General features: G+C 33.2%; 1 protein-coding gene across 5 annotated transcripts in view; it reads right to left on the bottom strand.

Moving 5' to 3' along the window:
- TEX9 (testis expressed 9) overlaps window positions 1–22,543 on the bottom strand; it is a 158,486-nt gene that overhangs the window by 49,538 nt on the left and 86,405 nt on the right. For 2 of the 5 annotated variants that reach the window (XM_036218296.1, XM_016158518.2), the window contains exons 1-5: window positions 13,451–13,502; window positions 13,258–13,349; window positions 6,703–6,766; window positions 5,067–5,146; window positions 366–414 (exon numbers count right to left, since the gene is read on the bottom strand). In XM_036218296.1, the coding sequence (XP_036074189.1) occupies window positions 366–414; window positions 5,067–5,146; window positions 6,703–6,766; window positions 13,258–13,349; window positions 13,451–13,477 (312 nt within the window). In that variant the 5' untranslated portion in view covers window positions 13,478–13,502. Of the gene's footprint in view, window positions 1–365; window positions 415–5,066; window positions 5,147–6,702; window positions 6,767–13,257; window positions 13,350–13,450; window positions 13,503–22,543 lie in introns of those variants that run through there. The other 3 variants (XM_036218298.1, XM_036218299.1, XM_036218297.1) reach the window with 2 other exon arrangements.

Raw genomic sequence — 22,543 nt, 5'->3', positions numbered from 1 at the left:
GAAAGCCCAGCACCTGCAACGGTGATCTCTATACTGTAAATATTTAAATGAATGAACAAAACCTTTTAAATCATATTTTGTATATCAATACTTTTCTTTTCCAGGTCTTCTATCTAGTAAATTTGGGCTTCAGAAAAAAACTAAAAATACTTAGGTTATAGACTCATTTCACTTAGAATTTTTCCCAACGTATCTCCAAATTATTCAGTGAAATTATGAGACAAAGGATTAAATTTTATGAGCAACATTTCATGAAGGCATCTCTTCTGAGCAGTAAGGCTTATATTCTATTTCTAGAGTCTCTGTTTTGTCTAAGAAAAGTCTAAAAAGTAACCTAAATTACATTCATAAGTTTGATTTCATACCTTAGTTTCTGAATGTAGATAAACTGTCCCTTCAGAGGATAAAAGGCTTCTATAGACCAAAAATAAACATTATACATTAATAGATGATACTAAGCTGAGACACAATAAAATTCAACAGCAATTATATTTGAAAGGGAAACTATATATCAAGTAGACTTTGCTATAATTCTAGTTATGCATATGTTAATTTATTTTAAATGAGTGTAACAAAAGTGCTTTGGTTAAATAATTCACCTTTGATAAAATATACTAAAATGCCAACATTTTTTAAGGAAAATGTAGTATAAATCTTAAACGAGAACTCAGAAGGAGTGATTACTGGCTATATACAGGGATTATCTATTTTATAAAATGATTCACCCACAGGGCCTTTTAGTGTGAGCCCACTCGGTGTTATCCTTTGTATAATGCATTTTAATACTTGGTCAGTATCAGTTTTCCCAATTACATTGTGAACTCTATGACAGCAGAAATCATATCTGCAGTGTTCACTGCTCTGTGCCTAGTACTTGGCATAGTATCTGGCATATAAGCTCTTAAATTGGCAAAACATATTTATTAAATGTATAAATAAATACATCTAAAATACAATTGACTTTTATGCACAAAATTTTCAAAATATATTTCTTGTTTAAAACAAAGAGTGTTTATGGGAGTCTACCAACTATGACCGATAGGCTGAATCCACCATATCCATCCATCTACACATTGTCTACAGCTGTCTTCCCACTATAAAAGCAAAGTCGAATAGTTGTGACAAAGACTGTATAGCCCAAATCCAAAAATATTTATTGTCTGACTCTTCATAGGAAAAGTTTGTCTATGCTCGATCAATTTTCTAGATCATCTCCAACACATTTTAAAATTTCTGAAAACTTACATTAGAATCTATTGTTGCTATGAGAAATAAAAAAGAAGGAAACTACATCATATCCCTTGAGAACTCCTAACCATAGTAAAGGACATAAAAATAAAATTACTTTCCATTAGGTGCCACCTACTGAACTACTCGTATATAGGTTTTTTCAATGTTAAACATAAAGATATACTTAGATAGATATTATTAAATACAACCACTTAAAGAACCAGAAATAGCTCTGGGAGAAAAATGAGGTTTTAAGATAAAATTAGAGACTAAAGAATCATTCTCACATATGACATGAAAATGGTTTCACATTTTATACAAATGTTAAGTATCCTGTTTAATCATTCTCATTTTAAATTAATATTGGCTATTTCCTTACATTTTCTGCATCTTCTATCACCCCTCCCTCTGCCACATACACATAAATATCAGCCAAGAGACAATTAACGGTTATGTTTCCATTAGTTTTAGCAGAGTGTTATTACTTTGCTTGTATAGTTCCATAAAAAATGAACAAAAAACACAGTATTCTGATTATTTTTGTTAAACATCTCCATGAAATGTTTGTGTGTAATATGACTGAAATGATTTGTGTAGTAAAACTTGCTTCCAGCAAAGTGAAGGATATGTATGCTATACTTTTAGGAAACTAAATTCTGGTTTCTTTATTATATTGCTTGGCAGAATAACCCTGGATGTTGAAGACCTATTGCACACTGCTTACAATAATTTAAATTATTGTTGTTCCAAGCTGAAATAGATTGTCTCTTAACAGAATTCTCTCTCATCTTCAGCAATTCCAACTAATAGTCACGTGGTAAAAGCCATCTGTTCAAACAGAATCATTAAAAAAACCCCACCTGATCTAGGTAAACAGAGGTGTCATCACCACTTTGCACATAAGGAAATTTTAGTGAAAGAAAATCAACGGATTTATTTTTATGTTTGTGAAATCAGTCTCTCACTTGCTTCAACAGAACCTAGAGATCAGCTGTTGTTACCATTATTTCAATCTTTTTAGTTTACTGAAGAAAAGCTGTGCCTAATCTTATTTGTAATCCAAAGTTTGGAATTTTGATAACTATTAAACATCATTTTTCATAAAATATCAGAACATTACATAAGGCAAGTAGCTCTATGTTATATGTACATATAGACATGTAAATCTCAAATGATATAAAAATGTTTTCTGGAAAATTTTAATTTCAGAAAAAATTAAAAAGCAACACACTAGGCATTAACTCCCTGGGAGCAGCACCCAGTCTGTTTACTCACCATTGTACCACCAGTAGCTAGACCTGGTTATTCCAGCTTTAGTGAGATATAATTTACAAATAGTAAAATACATCCTTTTTAGTTATACAGTTCTATAAATTTAAACAGACTTATTTGGTTATGTAACCAGTAGAACGACAAAGAGAAAATATTTCCATCATCCTAAAAAGTTCCCGTGTGCCCCTTTGTAGCTCATCCCCTCCCATCCCCCAAGCCTCATACAAGCACTTATCTGATTTCTGTCCCTATAGTTTTATGCTTTTCAGTGGCTTAACACAAAGGAGTAGTGGAGAGGGAAAAAGGGCTTTTTTCTTTATGTTCCACATAATCATCCAGAGACCAGGCTGGGAGGTTTCACCAACTCAATTTTCACTAATCACAGCAGAAAGAGTCAGCTGGAGGTTCAAAGACTAACTTGTCTGTTTAGGCTTGGAAAAGAATAATTTGATTTTTGCTCATTGAAAAGACTTGGAATGTTTGGTGATCACCACTGCCTCTGCTATAAGATTTTATAATTTTATTCACATAGATCCTATACTTTTCCTGTTAAATTTAATCCTAAATATTTTTTTGGTTGCTAATTTCGTGACATATCTGAAGTTCACATGAAATTCAAGGAAAAAAAAGATCTAATACCTTTTACTTTCACGAATTTATTTTTACCTAATCTTGATATGCAAATTTAAAAGAAAGGTAGTATAGTATCTGATAATTGGTTTAGAAATCTTATCAACTCTGGTTTGGATCTCAGTAAAATCACGTATTATCCATATGTCATTGGACAAACTGCTTAACTTCTCTAAGCTGTACTTTCTTCATTTTTAAAATGAGGACAATAATATTTTAAAATAACACTGAGAATTAAATGATAATGTAAAGGACTTATATATTGTATCTGACTGGAATAAGCCCCCAATTATTAGTATTTTATATATTACGTTATTCTTTAAATTATAGATTTATAATACATGCCAAAAGATTTTATGTAATAAAAGATCCATATACATTATCAAAAAATATTCTCAATTTCAAAACTATATCAAAACAGCATGGTACTGGCATAAAAACAGACACATAGATCAATGGAACAGAATAGAGCACCCAAAAATAAACCTATGCATATATAGTCAATTGACAACAAAGGAGACAAAAATAAACAATGAGGAATGAACAGTCTCTTCAATAAATGGTGCTGCGAAAACTAAACAGACACATTTAAAGAATGAAACTGGACCATTACATCATACACAAAAATTAACTCAAATGGATTAAAGATTTGAATGTAAGACCTGAAACTATAAAACTCTTAGAAGAAAACATAGGTGGTAAACTCCTTCACATCAGTCTTAGAGATGTTTTTTTGGATTTAACACCAAAAGCAACAAAAGCAAAAATACACATCTAGGACTACTTTAAACTAACAAGCTTTTGCACAGCTAGGGAAACTATCAACAAATGAAAAGGCAACCTACTGAATGGAAGAAAATATTTGCAAATTATATATCTGTTAAAGGATTAATATCCAAAATATATAAAGAACTCATACTATAGCAAAAAAAAAAAAATCTGATTAAAAAAAGGCAGAGGATCTGAATAGACATTATTTTCCCAAAGAAAACATATACATAGCCAATAGGTACATGAAAAGATGCTCAATATCACTAATCATAAGGGAAATGCAAATTAAAATCACAATGAGATAGCATTTCATACCTATTGGTATGGCAATTAACAAAAAGAGATAAATGCTGGTGAGGATGTGGAGAAAAGAGAACCCTTGTGCACTGTTGGTGGGAACATAAAATGGTATAGCCACTTTAGAAAACAATATGGAGATTCCTCACAAAATTGAAACTAGAACTACCATATGATCCAGCAATTTCATTTCTGGGTATTTACCCAAAGAAAACAAAAATGCAAACTCAAAAAGATTTATGCACCCATATTAACTGCACCATTATTTAAAATAACCAAGATACAGAAACAACATGAATGTCTATTGATGGATAAATGGATAAGGATGATGTGGTATACAAATACCATGAGACATTATTCAGCCACAAAGAATAAAATCCATTTGCGACATGGATAGACCTCGAGGCCATTGTGCTAAGTGAATTAAGTCAGACAAAGACAAATATTGTATGATCTCATATGTGGAATCAAAACAAAAGCAAAAACAAAAAATCCAAGCTCATAGATACAGAGAACAGATTGAAAGTTGTCATAGGCTTGGGGATGGAGGGTGGGCAAAATGGATGAAGGGAGTCAAAATGTACAAACTTTGTTACAAAATAAATAAGTAATTGAGAATAATGTACAGTTAATAATACGGTATTGCATATTTGAAAGTTGCTAAGAAAGTAGATCTTAAAAAGTCTTGTCACAAGAAAAAAAATTCTGTAACTATGTATGTTAACAGACATTGAGACTATTGTGGTAACCATTTCCCAATATAGAAAAATATTAAATCATCATGTTATACACCTGAAATATGTTGTATATCAATTATACCTTATTAAAATAAAATCTTAAAACATTTACTAATTTAAGCCACTTACTTTAAACTGTAATCATCTTCCTCTTCGCATGATTTAATTTGTGTTGAAGTAGGCCTAGATCGTACTTCTTGCTGATCTCTCTAGTTAAATGAATAAGGATAAGTCATAGAGGGAAAACAACGCCACAAAACTAAGATTTATTCAAGTGCCTTTCTGATTATTAATCATTTCAGAGTTGGCCACGGTTTCCATGAAATCAAGGCACTGAAATTCTACATGCTATGGTATGAAAATAAGATTTCACTTTTATCCGTTCTGGGTTAAGAAAGTCAATTTTAAGGGATAAACATAAGAGTGTAAATGCCTTTATATGATCTTATCGACTCCTGTTTCCCCACTACATTATAGTCTTCCATCTTGTGTAACATCCAAAGGAAATTGTATTCACAAAAAAATGAAAACATAAATCTGTTTAATGGGTAGAAAAATTTGTTATAAATAATACAAAGCTTCAATGTTAAGGAGATCATGAAAATGCTAAAAAGGAATCACTAAGAGTAAATGCTTTTGGTGAAGATATATCAAGAAATGAAAGTAAGTAAACAAAAATTCAATGTGGCAAAAGTTATATCCATTAGCTTCTGTAGAGATATAAATGCCCTCTCCCTTTTGCCAGCCCTTCCCAGTTTTCTACTCTCTCTATATAAAGTCCTTATTAGAGGGACCTTTGAGCAGAAAGAATAATGAATCCCTCATTCTACTATAACATTGGGTTTCTTTATTCAATCCTGCTCTTCAGACACTAGCAAAAACTAAAAGGTGTAATAGAATATTTTTTTAGTGAAATATTTAATTATAAATGCAACTAACAAATCTACAACTAATCTAAATATATTACCTGAAATATTTTATACATACACACACACACACACACGCTTTTTATTCCTAAATTATCAAATAATGATGGATCTGTATAAGCCATTAAAATAAAATATAACCTATTCTTCCCATCAGCACCAAGGCAGGGTGGGGTGGGGTTTAAAAGAAAGAATTATAATTCAATTTATAGAATAAAGTTTGCAAGCAGCCACTTTATTTCAAGAAATGCAACTATATCTTATCAATTAATAATGAGAATGCTGGTACTTAAGGAGGGATGCTTAAAACAAGAATAACCAATCTGATACCCAGAATGGGGCAAAATATGCTTACATTCTCTAGTGTTAAAATCTCACTACATTCTTCCTGACTATAAATCTGATAATGGTCTAGCCTTAAGAATCAGTTATATCCAACTGCAGAGTTTAAGAAACTAATCATTATCTGATAATTATTATCTTTTATTTAACTTTTGTCCAGAGACCACTTTATTCCTTTCCTCACTGAATTACCACTGTTAATTCTATATAGCTACTCTCAAATATTAATCTTAAAATAGTGGGAATAATTATTAAATATTAATATTCTAATTAGCTGATAAGACATCTAAATGGAAAACAATTTTTCAGTGGCTTTTAGAAAATGTGTGCTTATCAAAAACATATACATATGTATACACATACTTATATATATTCATGTTCAATTCATTGAACTGAAAATTTATGCTTTGGGTACTTTTTTGTCTGTCATAAACCATATTAATAGGTTAAAATAGTAGCACTTACATGGAATTACTAAAAATTGTACATTTACTTACTATTACTTCCTCAGCTTGTCGAACCAGATCAGCTGTTTTTGCCTCCAATTCTGCATTTAAACGTCTAAAAGCAGAAAACAATAATTGCGATATACTAAAGATTCTAACAAATAAAGGTATGAAATTTTAGTAACTACACTTTAGCTAATCAACAAATGCCAAAACAAGCATAATATTTTATTCTAAAATTAACATAACTATTTGAACACTTATTTCCAACTTCCCATGATTACTCCTTTGCGGTAGAAATTCAAACAGTGTAACTGCTGGCCTTTCTCCGGCCTTCACTTCAGGTGAAATGACTTATTTGGGAAGAATAAACTGGTGGGTTCAACACAGTTCTATTTTTTCATCTTGGGATTAACTCCAGCTGGGGACAGGAGTAAGACAGGGCTGGAGAGAGCCCTCCTTTGGTCTAAGTGTTGCCGTGACATTTTTATAACATTTCCTCCTATTTTTTCACCTATAGCATATAGACAATTTTGTAGTATGTTTTCCCATAACAGAGGAATACGTTTATATCTTTATAATCAGTGCCTTCAATGGCTATAAAATATTCTAATGTGTTGAAGTTAACAATGTACTAATCTACTCCTATTGTTAGTTCAAGTCCTTTTTTCACTTTTAAAGGATAACATGATAATAAACATCTTCAAAAGCATATAACTTTTTAATTCTATTCATAGATCAATCACATTTCTAGACCATGTAGAATCTTTTGAAATTATATGAAGGAAATAGGTTGAGTAATTTTAAAAATAAGATATTTTGTTGTTTTTTTAGCTATATGATTCAGAAGTAACAAACCACTTATAACACTCTCAGTGGGGGGAAAAAAAACAGTACTGTGTCCTTTCTTAAAACAGTCAGTGTTTTAAGAAATATTTTTACATCTTAGGATGAGTTAATCAAAAAATATATCTAATAAAAATTTAAAATTCCATTTAAGATACCATTATCTGATTTTTCACATTTTCCTAACAAGAACCATTAGAAACTTCTGGTTAATATAGTAGACAAGATGACTCAGAGGCTATTCTTCTGCTCTAAACCATGGAAATGCTGGATAAAATGTAATGAAGGAAATATTGCTAAGGTCAAACTCAGACAAGGGAAATACCCTGGCACCAAAAATAAAGCAACAACTCAAAGTGAGAGCAGTAAACAGGAACAGAAACCAAAATAGCTCAACAGCTATAAAATGATGCATGTGTGGGAGTCATGAAGAGCTACACCTGTGAAACAAAGAATTCAAAACACTACCCATTACCTTAGGTGAATGGAAATGAAATTAGAGCCATGAGTGGAAAAGACTATCTTGTGAGTAATGAGAGCACACAGGAGTGTGGTCCAAATTCATCTTACCCAGATGGTATAGGGACTCTCTGTCAAACTTTAATATAGAGAGTTGGTCTAGAACTAGTGATAACTCTAATAAGCTAAATGCAAAACCACCCGCAGGGACATTTACTCACCATATAATATATTAAACTCTTTCAAAAATTAAACACTGTTAAAGATTACTTTGTAAAGATAACAAATTGCATAAAGAAACAAGTCAGTAAGAGGGAGAATCAGCAGATGCAACAAAATTTGTCCCGTAAGATCTAGATATAATAAAATAATCTTTAAAAGATTTTTAAATACGCATTGTTTAAAAAAAGACAAAAGAATAGAAACCATAGGCAAGAACCAGACATTACAAAAAACACTGAATATGGAAAAAATACAAATAGAAATTACATTTATAAAGAGAGTCACTGAAATTAAAAAACTCAAACTTAATGAGGAAGTTGAACAATAGAATAAACTGAAGAGGGAGCAAATGAATTAGAAGACAGATGTGAGGAAATCACCTGCAAGGAAAAAAAGAAAAATACAAAAGAGAGGTTAATATCCACTAAAGACATTGTATGACAAAGACAGATTTATATCTATGTAATAGAAGTTGCTGCAAAAAGTTCCAGAGGCGGGAACATCAAGATTTGGATAAAGCTGAGAATTTTCCAAAACTGAAGAAAGATATGGATCTCAAGCAGAATTAAGAAAACAAATCCACACCTGCACACATTGTAGGGAGACAGCAGAACTTCAAACACAAAGAGAATATTCTTTAAACTACCAAAGCAAATATTTAATAAGAACAGACAGTCTGCCAATGTGGTTATCTAAAAAGCTGGTATCGGATGGCTCATCAACATCTCTAGATTCCAGTGGACAATGAAATGGTCTTTAATAAACACTGCGGGAGAAAAAACAGGCATCTAGAATTCTATGTTCAGCTAAACTGTTTTTGGAGAACATGTGCAAAGTAACAAAATTTTCAGAAAAGACTGGAGAATTTAAGACTCAAAATTTCAGGGATCTAGACTTCAGGAATAAAGAAACTGAACCTGGAGAAAAGAATCATGATAAACTTAATGATAAATCTAAATTAGTAACAGACTGTGAAAATAATGGGTAGGGTTATTCAAAACAAAAAAAAAGTAAAGTATTACCTAATATCTAACTTGACAGACAAGGGGAAACCAAGTTAAAGCAGTCTAAGGTCTTTCCAAACCAGTAAAAGAAAAATAAAGACATAACAAAAACTCATTCAATCTAACAGAAGAAAGAAAAGGACCAAAGAAAAGGGATAGTAAATAGAAAACAAAAAATAAGATAGCCAAAACGACTTCAAATAAATAATATAAATACATTTATTAGAAGGCAGAAATTTTCAGACACAATATAAAAGGAATACTCTTAAAGCTAAATGATATAAAACATTTGAAAATAAAGGAATTAAAAAAGATAAGTTTGTAATAATGAAAGGAATAATTCATCTACGGAACTTAAGTAAATCAAATATAGCTCCCAAACAAAAATGGACACAATTATCAAAATTACTTTAAAATTACAGATGATTTTAGCGCATCTCTAACAGAACCAATATAGCTAGAAGAAATAAAATGATGATATACTGATGTTATGGATATCAAAACTAATTAACTTAATCTAATAGACGGTCAATATATTATAAATATCCTTTTTATCAAAGAATATTTACAAAAAGTGAGCATGTACTTGGTCACAACTAAGTTTCAATACATTTCTGAAAATCAATATCATATACATTTTCATATAAAAACAGGTCCTGAACTACAGATAAGCTGTAAATGCAATTTACAGAATTAAATATATTTATTAAAAAATAAAAACAAAAAGGAAAAAATAAATCCACAATTAGAACAGATAGAAATACTAAAGATAAGACTAATGAAACTTTAAAAATATAGGTTAGCAATAAAACCAAAAGCTAATTCTTTGAACCAATAAATATATAAATCTACCAGAAAGACAGATAAGAAAAAGACAAAAATAAATATTGGCAAGTCCCCAAAAGGTGTATATAAGGTTACAGACACAGCCAAAATTTAAAACATAAGAGAATTAGAATAAATTTATGCTAATAAAATTTAAAACATACATTAAATGGGCACTTTTCTAGAAAACTATTGAATACCCAAAACTTATTCTGGAAGCAACAATTATTGAAGAAATTAAACTGATAGGCAAAAAGTACCCCATACCAGACTGTTTCACAATTTTCATCAAGGAGCAGATGATCCCTGATAACATAAAGCTTCCAAGAACAGAATAAAACAAAAAAGGAAAACCATTCGGCTTATTTCATGTGGCAAGGATAACACAGGTTTCAAAATCAGAAAGAAAAAGAATTAGAAAAAAGTATAAGACCAACTTCACTTTTATTCATAGATGCAAAAAAAAAAAAGACAACCTGTGTAAAATAAAGCAATCAAATCCAACAGTCTTTAAAGAAAAACAAGAAATCTGTTTTAGTAGGTCAATATGTTAAAACATTAAACAAGGGGGTAAGAAAAACATTTCATCACTTCAGGAAAAAAAGTTCGATAAAATTAATATTCCTTCAAAACAGGAATTAAGGGAAACAGCTTCCTTAAGCCTGACAAATCTACAGCAAACACAGTGACAAGTTATTTAAAGTGGGCTACTTTGAATCATAATCAAGATAAAGATGCTCGACACCACTTTCTATATCATAAGTTGCATATAACTGTCTTTATCCAAAATCCAAGTAACTCTATGGAATGAATAAAAATTTAGCAGAGCTGACAATCTACATCTATCTATCTATAAGTGTAGGATGAACATACAAAAATCAATAAAGCTCCTACACATCTATCCATTTAGAAACTGCAGTAGAAAACAAGGTCATTCATTATAGCAACAAAAACTATAAAGTACCTTGAAAAGATTATATGTGCAAGACTTTTATGTAGGAATATAATATTTTTAAAGGACATTTAAACTCCCCTATGTAAATGGATGCACCATATTCGTGGAAAGGAAGGTTCAATAGCATAAAGATGTCAGTTCTATACAAATGAACCTATAAATACAATGTAATTAGCATTTACAGACAAGGGGTTGGGCAATTAGGGAGAGGGGCTGAGGCTTGCCCTACTAGTTTTCAAAGCCAATTAAAAAAGATGACACATTACCTTATTTTTTAAGGTCTCTGGTTTTATGATATACATGCATGAAATTTGAAAAATCTATTGACTTCAATGATCGGCATATTCCTTAGTCTATCTTCCCAGATAGTGATTATTTCCTCCAACTGTTTGACAGGAGCTGATTGTAGAAGATTCTGGATTGGGATTCCTGGGAAGTCCTGTGTTCAACTGATTGAAAAGACATTCTAATATGCCTAACACCAAGACAACATGTAGCAAAAAACTTTTATGAACTCATATTCTTGCCTATAAGAATGGTCATAGACAAATACAATATGATTTCTCTTCTATGTGGAATCTGAAAAAAAAAAAACCCAAAAACAAAAACAAACATAGATACCAACAACAGATTGGCCAGTTACCAGAGGGGCAGGGTACTGAGGGGAGGGGGAAGCGAAGACTTACAGTGGTGATAACTATGTAATATATACAAATATTGAATTACAACGTTGTACACCTGAAATACACATAATGCATACCAATTCTACCACCAAAAAAAAAAAAAAAAAAAAAAAAGAATGGACATATTTTACTTTTCTCCAGGGCACAGAAGTGATTAACAAGCTTCAGACAGAGCTTGGGAACTACTCTGTTCAAATGCCTCAGATTTGCACACCAGAGTTCAGGTAACAGAACAAGTAACACCTGGGTGCCTTTACCAGAAAACAATTTTTACTGAAATAGAACAGCTCCTATAGATGTCTGCCTTTAAGCAGGACCATATCTCTAACAACCAGCGCCCTGTTAAGTATAGCCTTAAATAAACAAAATGAATAAACCGAATAAGACAGGTATTTAGTGCTATATGTATGCTAATGAAATAACCATTTTTAGTTGAGCATGGCTGATTCAGAACTGTATGTAGACAACAGATTCGTTGCTTACGTGCACTCTTGAATTGGAATATAATAGACTCATTTCATCAAGTAGAAGATGATTATGTTCCCATATGCTATGGCAAATTGGCATGTTCTTGTTCATCTAGAGTATACTTCAGTTTTAACTTTAAATATGGTTTAATTTTAAGTATAAACTTAAACTCTGCTTAAGCACTTGATGAACTGCTAGAATGTTTTCCAATTTTTAAATTAGTTACTTTAAAAAGAAAGTGTTAAAACATAATCTTTCTGTAAGAGTATATACGATGGTAAGTAAAATACATGGTCTTGGACCTTGTGGAACTCATTGTCCGTTGGAAGAAAAAGACATAAAATTAACAAATGAATTTATTGTAACGTTATGCTATTCGCAAAGAAAAACTAATAAGACAAAAAAAAAAAAGTAACGGGAGCCTATTTAGCATAGTCAAGGCCACTCAAAATTCTCAGGTAGAAGGCAAGCGCACAAGGAAAAAGGGAAAAGCTTGAGGAACTAAAAGGCCAGTTAGGCTGGAGAGTAGTTGGAAAGATGCAACAGGAAACCACTTCAAGTCTGAGACAAGGGAGTCACATGATCTAATTAAAAGATTACTCTTGGCATCTGTGTGAAAACTGGGGGATGAAGAGAGATGGTTTAAGAGTGAAAACACGTGTTGTTAGGATAGTTGTAATTACTCTGAGAGCAGGTAAAGAATGGAAATCCTTCCCCCAAGTCCACCAAATGTGGACAAGAACGGTAATTCCAAATACCCTGAGAAACATGCTTTCAATTTAGAAACAAAGTCTAAAAAAATTTACATACATAAATTCTAGGAACTGAGAATTAAGTGGAATTCCTTACGCCAGAAATCGAACTATTCGTGGCAATTCCCGCTATCCAACCACTTCTAGCAGTATCTGATTGACGAATATGTTTACTTGGGTTAAATTAAATTTTCGCCCACTTTAAACACCTTCTAGGACGCAGACGAGTTCATGTTTAAAGAGAAAAGATGAAGAAGGTAAGCGAACAGGATGATGAAAGAGAATGCTGGCGAGTAATCCCAAAGATCCAATCGGTCAGCAGTAAAAGTACTTCTAAGCAGCCTCACTTAGGTGAAAGAAAGAAGGATAAGGTGAACCGACAAATTTCTTACTTATATTCTTCCTCCTTGGCGAGAAGGTCCCGTCGAGGTGTAGGATGCTGCCGAACGCGCGGCGGGAGCGGAGTCCCTGAAACGGGCCGTCTCTGTAAAGAAATCGAGACTTTCAGATCCGGAGTTAACGAAGTTTGCCATCCTCTGGCCCGCCTGGAACCCACTCCCTACCCAGGAGTCGGGTTGAACTGACCCTGACGCCAAGACCTCGCCCCGCCATCTTTCATGACCGCGACGCCGTTACCAAAGCAACGACGCAACTTCCCGCGAGAGCTAACTCATCCCTAGCAGCCTCTCGCCGAGAGCGCCAACCCCGCTCACTCCCACGTTCATGAGGGGAGAGCTGGGCAAGGCTAGGGTGGTGAGGTGCAGGGGTGAAGGGGTGCAGGGCTGTAGGGGTGCAGGGCTGGACGGCTGGACGGCTGGGGGCAGGGGTCTGGACGTGGGCTCCGCTGGGCCTCTGCCCCTCCGCTTTAAAGGCTTAATTAGGCGTTGCGCTGCCCCAGGACCCCGGGAAGCCAATATAGTGCGTCGACTTAAAAATTCTTAAGTTGGCGTGAAGAATTTTCAACCAACCAAGGTAGGCAGGTCCATTGCCTATACTCAGTAAGAAGCAGGACGGTAAAGCCCCTACACCGTTGTGCTTTTCCAGAGTTGGTGGACAATCGGATCTATACCCGTTTTGTTTAAAATGAACTCTTCAGTCGCCTTCTAAATTCTGATCTCACGTTTATTGATAGCATTGGTAAGCGCTCAGACTCTCAAGTTAGTAGTTTCTGTCCTGGCTGTGCCACTTACTAACTGTATAGTCTTGGGTAGATCACTCTATGGTGACCAGTAAGTAGAATGAGAGTAAGAATAATGCCCAGAGTTACTACTAGGAGTAAATGAATTGTGCTTATCATTGTGCTTGGAACATAGGAAGCAGTCAAAAATTCCAATTTGGGGGGAAATAAACTTGAGAGCTCAGAACAAACCTTTATATTTAGGGTTAAATAATCTTCAGCCAGGATGCCAAAACTGTTCAGTGGGGAAAAGAATAATCTTTCAACAAGTGGTACAGGAGCAAGTGAATGTCCACAAGCAAAGAATGAAGTTGGACCCTTTCTCACATCATGCACAAAAATTAATTCAAAATGGATCAAAGAGTTAAACTTTAGCTAAAACTATAAAGCTCTTCAAAAAAAAAACAGGTATAAATTTTCACCATCTTGAATTAGGTAACGATTTCTTGATATGACACCCAAAACAAACGACAAATGAAAAAGATCGATGGATTGAACATTGACAAAATTAAAAATGTCTTTTTTCAAAGGATACCATAAAGTGAAAAGGCAAAGCACAGAAAGGGAGGAAAATTTGTAAATCTTACATTTGATAAGAGACTTGTATTTTGAATACATAGAGCTATTAAAACTCAAAAATAGAAAGACAAATAAGTAAAAAATGGGCAGGGATCCTGAACAGGCATTTCTCCAAAGAACGTATACAAACAGCTGAAAACAAATGAAAGCTGCTCAATATCATTAGTCTTCAGGGAAATGGAAATCAGAATTACAGTGAAATACCTCTTCACACCCACTAGGGTGACTATAAGGTAATGAAAAAGATGGACAATAACAAGAGTTAAGGAGGCTATGGAGAAATTCAAACCTTCAGAAATTCAAACCTTCAAAAATATAAAATTGTGCGGCTGCTGTGGAAAACAGTCTGGCAGTTCCTCAAAAGTTTACACGTAGTATTACAACATGATCCAGCAACCCACTCTTAGGTATATACCTAAGAAAAATGAAAACGTATACCCCATTAAAAAAGTTATACACAAATGTTTAAAGCAGCATTGTTCAGAATAGCCGAAATGTGACAATAACTCAAATGATCACAAACCGTAATTAGTAAATAAAAAGTATTATATTCATATGATATTCGGCACCAAAAAGAAATGAAGTACTGATACATATTGCAATACAAATAAACCTTAAAAACATGCTTTATGAAAGAAGCAATTCACAAAAAAACATGATCCATTCAAACATGGCCACATAATATATAAAATATCCACGATAGGTAAATCTATAGAGATAGTAGATTAGTGGTTGCCAGCCCTAGCATATGATGGGGAGTTGGCTAAGTGGTCATAAGGTCTTTCTTTTTTCTTTTTTTTGGTAGGGGGATAGTAATGAAAATGTTCTAAAAATAATTGTGATAATTGTTGCACAACTCTGTGAATATACTAAAAGCCAATGAATAGTAAAGTATGTGGGTGAATTATAAATAGGTGTAATACATCAATCAAGCTGTTAAAACATTAAAAATAAATAAATTATTAAAAAAGCCAAGAGATAAAGCACACCATACTAGTGTTAATCAAAAGAAAGCTAGAGAAGCTATATTAATTTCGAACAAAGCTGACTTGAGATCAAAGAAAATTATCAGCAACAAAAAGGAGAATTGCATAATGATAAAGAGGTCAATTTTCCAAGAAGACATAACAATCCTTAATGTGTCTGCATCTAAAATTTGAGTGTCAAAATGAGGCAAAAACTAATGGAACTGCAAAGAGATATAGATAAATCCACTGATATATTTGGAGATTTCAACACCCCTCTTTCAGTAATTGATAGTTCAAGCAGGCAGAAAATTGGTAAGGATATAATTGCCTTGAACAGCACTATCAATCAACTCAATCTAATTGACATTTAGCAAATACTCCACCCAACAAAGGAGAATACACATTTTTCTCCAGGTCACATGGAACGTTTACCAAAACAGAACACATTCTGGGCCATAAAATGCACATTAATAAATTTAAAAGAATAGAAATTATGTTAGTTTTCTCAAGCTGCTGTAATAAAATACCAGAAACTGGGCAGCTTAACAGAAAACGAATGTATTGTCTAACAATTTGGGGGGCTAGAAGTCCAAAATTAAGGTGTTTGCAGGGCCATGCTATGCTCTCTTTGAAACTCGTAGGGAAGACTTCTTCCTTGCCTCTTTTTTTTTTTTTTTTTTTTTTTTGTGGCAGTTGTCACTTCTTGGCATTCTTTGGCTTGTAGCTGCATCATTCCAATCTCTGCCTCTGTAGTAACATAGCATTCTCCCTGTGTGTCTCTGTCTACATGCTTCCTCTTCTCATAAAGACTCCAGTCTATTGGCTTTGGACCCTGTTTCATGTTAGTTTCAGCCTATTAATAGTGATGCTATTGGCTAGGAATGCCTAGGAGTACTGATCTGGGCCCTTACTACTTGTGGTCACCTCCACAAACATCCTATACACACAAAGACATTTCCCCAACCAGAACCAGTGTTGTGGCTGGACTGGATCTTATGGCTCTCATTATGATTGCAAAATATATCTCAGCAACAACCATCAGGGAACTTTGAGAAGACAAAGTTTATTACTCAAAAGCCCCAGAGGATACATGGCAAGCCCAAGGGCCATGCAAAGAGAAAGGGTTGAGGACAGAGAGTGTGCAAACCTAGGGTTCTGCCTTTATCAAGGTTGAGAATGGGGTGCCTATGGTTTCAAAGGTTCACTTTTTATTGGTGAGTTTTAAAACATAAGACTAGGAATTAGGGTGCAGGAAGGGATACATGGGACCAATCAAGTAGTCAGTTAGGTTACCAGTACTTCCTAAAAGGAGAACTTCATGGGAGGGAGAAGACTGGATCCTTATCTAGTTGTTTAGCTAATAACTGTAACATCCAGCTAATAATATGTTTGTTTGGGATAGATGTCTTTGAAATGGATGCCCCAGCTTAATGTTACATATATTACAATTTTAAAAAGCTTATTGCCAGGCACTCATTTTACAGACCCACCCTATTGACCACATCATAACTTGATCACATCTGAAATGCTCTATTTCCAAATAAGGTCATATTCACAGGTTGGGGTGGTGGTGGTTTAGGGATTCAACATATCTTTTGCGGGGAAGCAATTCAACTTATAACAGAAATCATACAAACTATGTTCTCAGGCCACAGTAGAATGAAACTAGAAATCAATAACAGAAAAACAGCTGGATAATCCCCAAATATTTGAAGGTTAAACACACACTTCTAAATAATACATGAGTCAAAGAAGAAGCGTCCAGAGAAATTTGAAAACATTTTGAACTAAATGAAAATACAACTTACAGAGCCTTGTGGGATGCAGTGAAAGCAGTGCTTAGAGTACTTAGCATTAAGTGCATATTTTAGAAAGAAAGAAAAATCTAAAATCAACAATCTAAGGTTCCACCTTAGCCGATGAGATAAAGAAGAGCAATTTAAATTAAACAGAGCATAAGAAGAGAAAACAAAACAAAAAAAATTAGAGCAGCAATCAATGAAATTGAAAACAGGAAAACAATCAAAAAAATCACAGAAACCAAAATCTGTTTTTTTTGAAAAGATAAAAAAATCAATAAACTTCTAGCCATGCTAACCAAGAAAAGAAGAGTGAAGACACAAAATTACTTGTTCTGTGTTCTTTTATGTGATGGTCAGGTACAACCACAATAGAAGACACAGGAAAGGCTTAGGCAGACAAAGTTTATTATATTCAAGGTCCTAGAAACAGGAGGCACAGCATGACATACAGGACTACATGGGAAAACTTTAGGGTGGTCAGGAGACAAAACAGGAAAGAGAGGGGGAAACCTAGGCTAGCCTTTATTGAGGTTTCCATAGGAGAAGCAAGGCAAGGCATGGAAAACAGTTTAGAATTGGCTAGTTTGAATAATTTCAGTAGGCCTTAGGGGATAAGAGCTGTTGCTAGTTGCTTGGTAACCAGCCCTGGGAAATTAAGGCAGAGGAATATTGCCTCTTGGGGTGAACAGGACAGATAGGGAGATATAATTTTGGACTGAGTCGTTTGCATATCAAAAATATACTTCTGGCCAAGCCCTTTGCTATCTCTGAGAATGGCTAGCTCAAGGAGAGACAGGCTATCCCAAACAGAAAGGTTTCTTAAAATGTCAGAACATCATAATATACAGGAAATTTAAAAATATAAACAATACAATACCAGCGTCAACAATAGACTATGGATCATCATTAATTATCCCATGAACATTAAAAAGATAATGAATACTATAAACTCTATATCCACAAATTTGATAATTAGATGAAATAGACCAATTCTACAAAAGATGCAAACTACTAAAACTTACACAAGGAGAAATAAATAATCTGAGTAGTCAAGGACTGACTTAATAACCTTCCAAGAAAGAAAGCATCTGACCCAGATGGCTTTAATGGTGACTTATACCAAATATTTAAGTAAGAAATAACACCAATTCTCCACAATCTCCTCTAGAAAAGAGTAGAGAAAATACTTTCTAACTTATTTTATGAGTCCAGCATTACAAAATACCAAAAGCAGTTAAAAACATTATAAGAGAAACTACCGATATCTCTCACAAACATAGATATAAAAATCCTCAAGAAATATTTGCAAATTGAATCCAACAATGTACAAAAAGAATTATATGACCCAACCAAGTAGGATTTATTCCAGGTATACAAGGATGATTGCACATTCTAAAATTACCACTGTAATTCAGCATATCAAGAAGAAAAAGAAGAAAAATTATATAAATCGATGCAGCAAAAGCTTTTGAGAAAATTCAACAACATTCTCGGCAATCTAGGAATGGGGGGAACATCTTCAACTTGATAAAGAACATCTATAAAAAACCTACAGCTAACATCATCATACTTAATAGTGAGAAACTAGATTCTTTTTCTCTAAGATCGGGAGCATGCAAATACGTACTCTCTCATCATTCTTATTTAATATGTCTAAAGTCTTAGATAATAATAAGAAAATAAATAGTATACAGATTAGGAAGCAAGAAATAAATGTCTTTGTTCAGAAGTAACATGAGTGTCTACGGTGAAAATCCTAAAGAATCAACCAAAAAACCTCTTGGAACATGAATGAACTTTCAAAGCATGCTAAGTGAAACAAGCCAGACATAAAAGGATAAATATTGTATGATTCTATTTATATGAGGTAACTAAAAGAGGCAAATTCAGAAAAATGTGATTACCAGAGAATAAGGAGAGCAAGGACTGAGGAATTAGTTTTTAATGGATAGAGTTTCTGTATGGGATGATGAAAAAGTTCTGAAAATGGATAATGGTGACCATTGCACAGCTGTGTGAATATATCTAATGCCACCAGATCCTACTCTTAAAAACAGTTCAAATGGTAAGTTTTATGTAATGTATATTTTATCACAATAAAAAAAAATCCAAATAGAGGGACATCCTACAAAATACCTAATTAGTACTTCTCTAAACTATCAAGGACATCCAAACCAAGGAAAGTTTGAGAAATTTTTACAACCTAGAGGAGCCTAAGGAGACATGACAACTAAATGTAACGTGTTATCCTGCAAAGAATCCTAGAACAGAAAAAGGCATTAGGTTAAAAAACCAAAGAAATCTTAATAAACTGTGGACTTAAGTTAATAATATTGTATCAATAATGGTTTATTAATTTTAACATATTTACTATATTAATGTAATATGTTACTGATAGGGGAAACTGGGTACAAGGTATATGGGAGCTCTGTACTATATTCTCATTTTTTCTGTAAGGTTAAATCTTTTCTAAAAGATAGAGACTATTTTTAAAAAATAAGCTAAAAGAGACTTTTGCTCCAACAGAATTGTGAGCTCGATCATGGGGTACCCTTATACTGCAGAACAACCAGATTGTTAAAACAACAAACATTTCTGAACTTGAAGGAATTAGGAAAAATTTCTGTGTCCTCCTGACATATCTTCCTCCAGCTTTCTGCCCCCTCAAATGAACAAAACTGATTCTTCAAACGGGCAATTAAGAATAATAGAACTAGCCTGAGAAAATACCCATAAAAGAACTGTGCTCAGAAAACAAGGCTTAGGTCAACAGTAATGTGAAGGAGCTGAACCTGAAATCCTTACTCTTAGCTACTAAATTCACTAAAAAAGGGTAATGTAGCTCCAGATTATTGGAGTGGAGTGCCCAAATCTTTTTCCAAGAAAAAAATATATCTACTTAAGCTCACCAGCTTCCTGGATTAGGATTAAGAAAATGTGAGTTCACCATAAAAAATCACCAAGCATAAAGGAAGCAAGCCACCATGAGTGAGTAATCAGAATAAATAATATTTAGAGCCACCAAGAAAGTCAGATACTAAAATTTATCAGCTGTTAAATATAGAATACCTATCTAGAAACTATCTAAAGAAATAAGGGATAGAATCATAATGATGAGCAAGCAACAGGATTATCAGGAATGACCAAACAGATGTGACAAATAATTAATGAAGCTTTTAGACATTAAATATATAGTTGTTGGAATGGAAACACTCAGTGAATGGATTGAATGACAGGTTTAACACAGATAATTTGTAAAGTATCTAAAAAAGTTATCCAGAATGAACAGAGAATGAAAAAGATGGGAAAATACGAAATAAATATCAAACAATTATAGAAGTTAGACTGAGAAGATCTGACATATAAATAATCAGATTGCAAGAAGGACAGATATTAAGAAATCAGAAACAATATTACAAAAGTTAATTATTTCGAATTTTCCTGAATTTAGAAATGACATGAATGTAAATTCAAGAAGCATAGAATATCACAAGAAAGATAAATTTAAAAAGTCATTCTTAGATCTGTCATAAAATTCAAAACACCAAAGAAAAAGAGATCTTTAAAGCAACCAGAGAGAAAAAAGACAGCCTATAAAGAAACAATTAGACTGAAAGCAAATGTTTTAATAGCAACAATGGAAGCCAGAAAACAGTAAAATGAGTGAAATCCCAGGATAACAAGCTCCATTATAATAATAATTTGGATCATTAATGATTGGCTGCCTTCTGTCTAGCCCCCATTTTCAAATTGAGTATGATAAACTTTTACATTCCTAGCAGATGGGATAGAAGACATGGAGGAAAGGGTAAGGCTGGGTGAGAAAAAGTGAGCACCTTGTATCAGGAAGTGGGATAAGTTTTTTATTGCCAGTATTTTTCCAATCCGATCTTCTTTGATTAGATTGACTAAATGGGCTCCAGCTGCCACTATTCTGGAAGTTCTAGCTAGTGAGATGGGATCCAAAATTGGCACCATTGACATTTATTTTGAAGCAGCCACCAAGTGGTGCTAAATCACAACCAGGATGAGAAAAGATTTTAATTATAGAGTCAGACCACTAGAATTTCTGGCCAATCAGCTGGACAGACTCAAATGACTCGTTTCAATTTTCACAATAAACCTACTTTGCTTTTAACACAATCGAAATTGAAAATTTTCATCTTCACTGATATTACTATAAGGAGATTTTATTATCTTCGAAGTGATCAAAGAAAATAATTTCAGTCTAGAACTATGCACAGACGCACTAATACTGTATTGCAAGAGTGAAGAAGAAATCAAGATATCTTCAGATAAATACAACCTAAGAGATTTACCACCCATATTCTCATATTAAAGGAGCTTCTAAAAGATGTGCTCTCAGAAGAAAGAAAATAATACCAGAGGAATACTTGAAGACAACAGAAGAATACTAAAGCAATAAAATGGTAAACATGTATGTAGGTCTAAAGAAATAATTTCTCCAAAATTACCACTAATAATAATGCCTAATTTGCCTTTTCAAAAAAGGAAGATTAAAACATGGGATTCTCATCAAACGGGGAATAGAAGGGAATTTCTTCAACCTGATAAAGAGTATCTCAAAAATAATAATAATAAATCCAAGATCATACTTAATAATAAAAAAAAAATGCTTTCCCCTAATATGAGGACCAGGACAGGAATTTCCACTCTTAACATGCCTATTCATAACCATATTGAATAACTAAAGTTTCCATTCTGTGCAATAAGGTAATTTAATCCATTTATTTATCTTGGAAAAGAGAAAATAAAATTCTCTATTCACAGAATAGACATGATTGTCTATTTAGAAAATTCCAAAGAATTTAACAAAAAAAAATCCATGGAACTATTTAGTGAGTTTACCAAAGTTTTGAGATACAAGGTAAATATATACAAAAACTAATTGTAGTTCTATATACTAGCAATGAAAAATTTGAAATTAAAATTTAAAATGCAGTCCTATTTACAATAGCACCAAAAGAATATGAAATGCTTAAATATGATCTACCAAATGTGTGCAAAATCTATATGCTGAAAACTGCAAACCACTGCTAAAAGACATCAAAGACCAAGTAAATGAAAAGATAGTCCATGTTCTTGGATTAGGAGACTTAATATTATGAAGTCAATTCTCTCTAATGAATAT

The sequence above is a fragment of the Rousettus aegyptiacus genome, unplaced genomic scaffold (assembly GCF_014176215.1).
Source record: "Rousettus aegyptiacus isolate mRouAeg1 unplaced genomic scaffold, mRouAeg1.p scaffold_m13_p_3, whole genome shotgun sequence".
Taxonomy (NCBI): domain Eukaryota; kingdom Metazoa; phylum Chordata; class Mammalia; order Chiroptera; family Pteropodidae; genus Rousettus; species Rousettus aegyptiacus.
The sequence above is the reverse complement of the archived record's forward strand: the minus strand, read 5'-3'. Positions and strand labels throughout refer to the sequence as shown.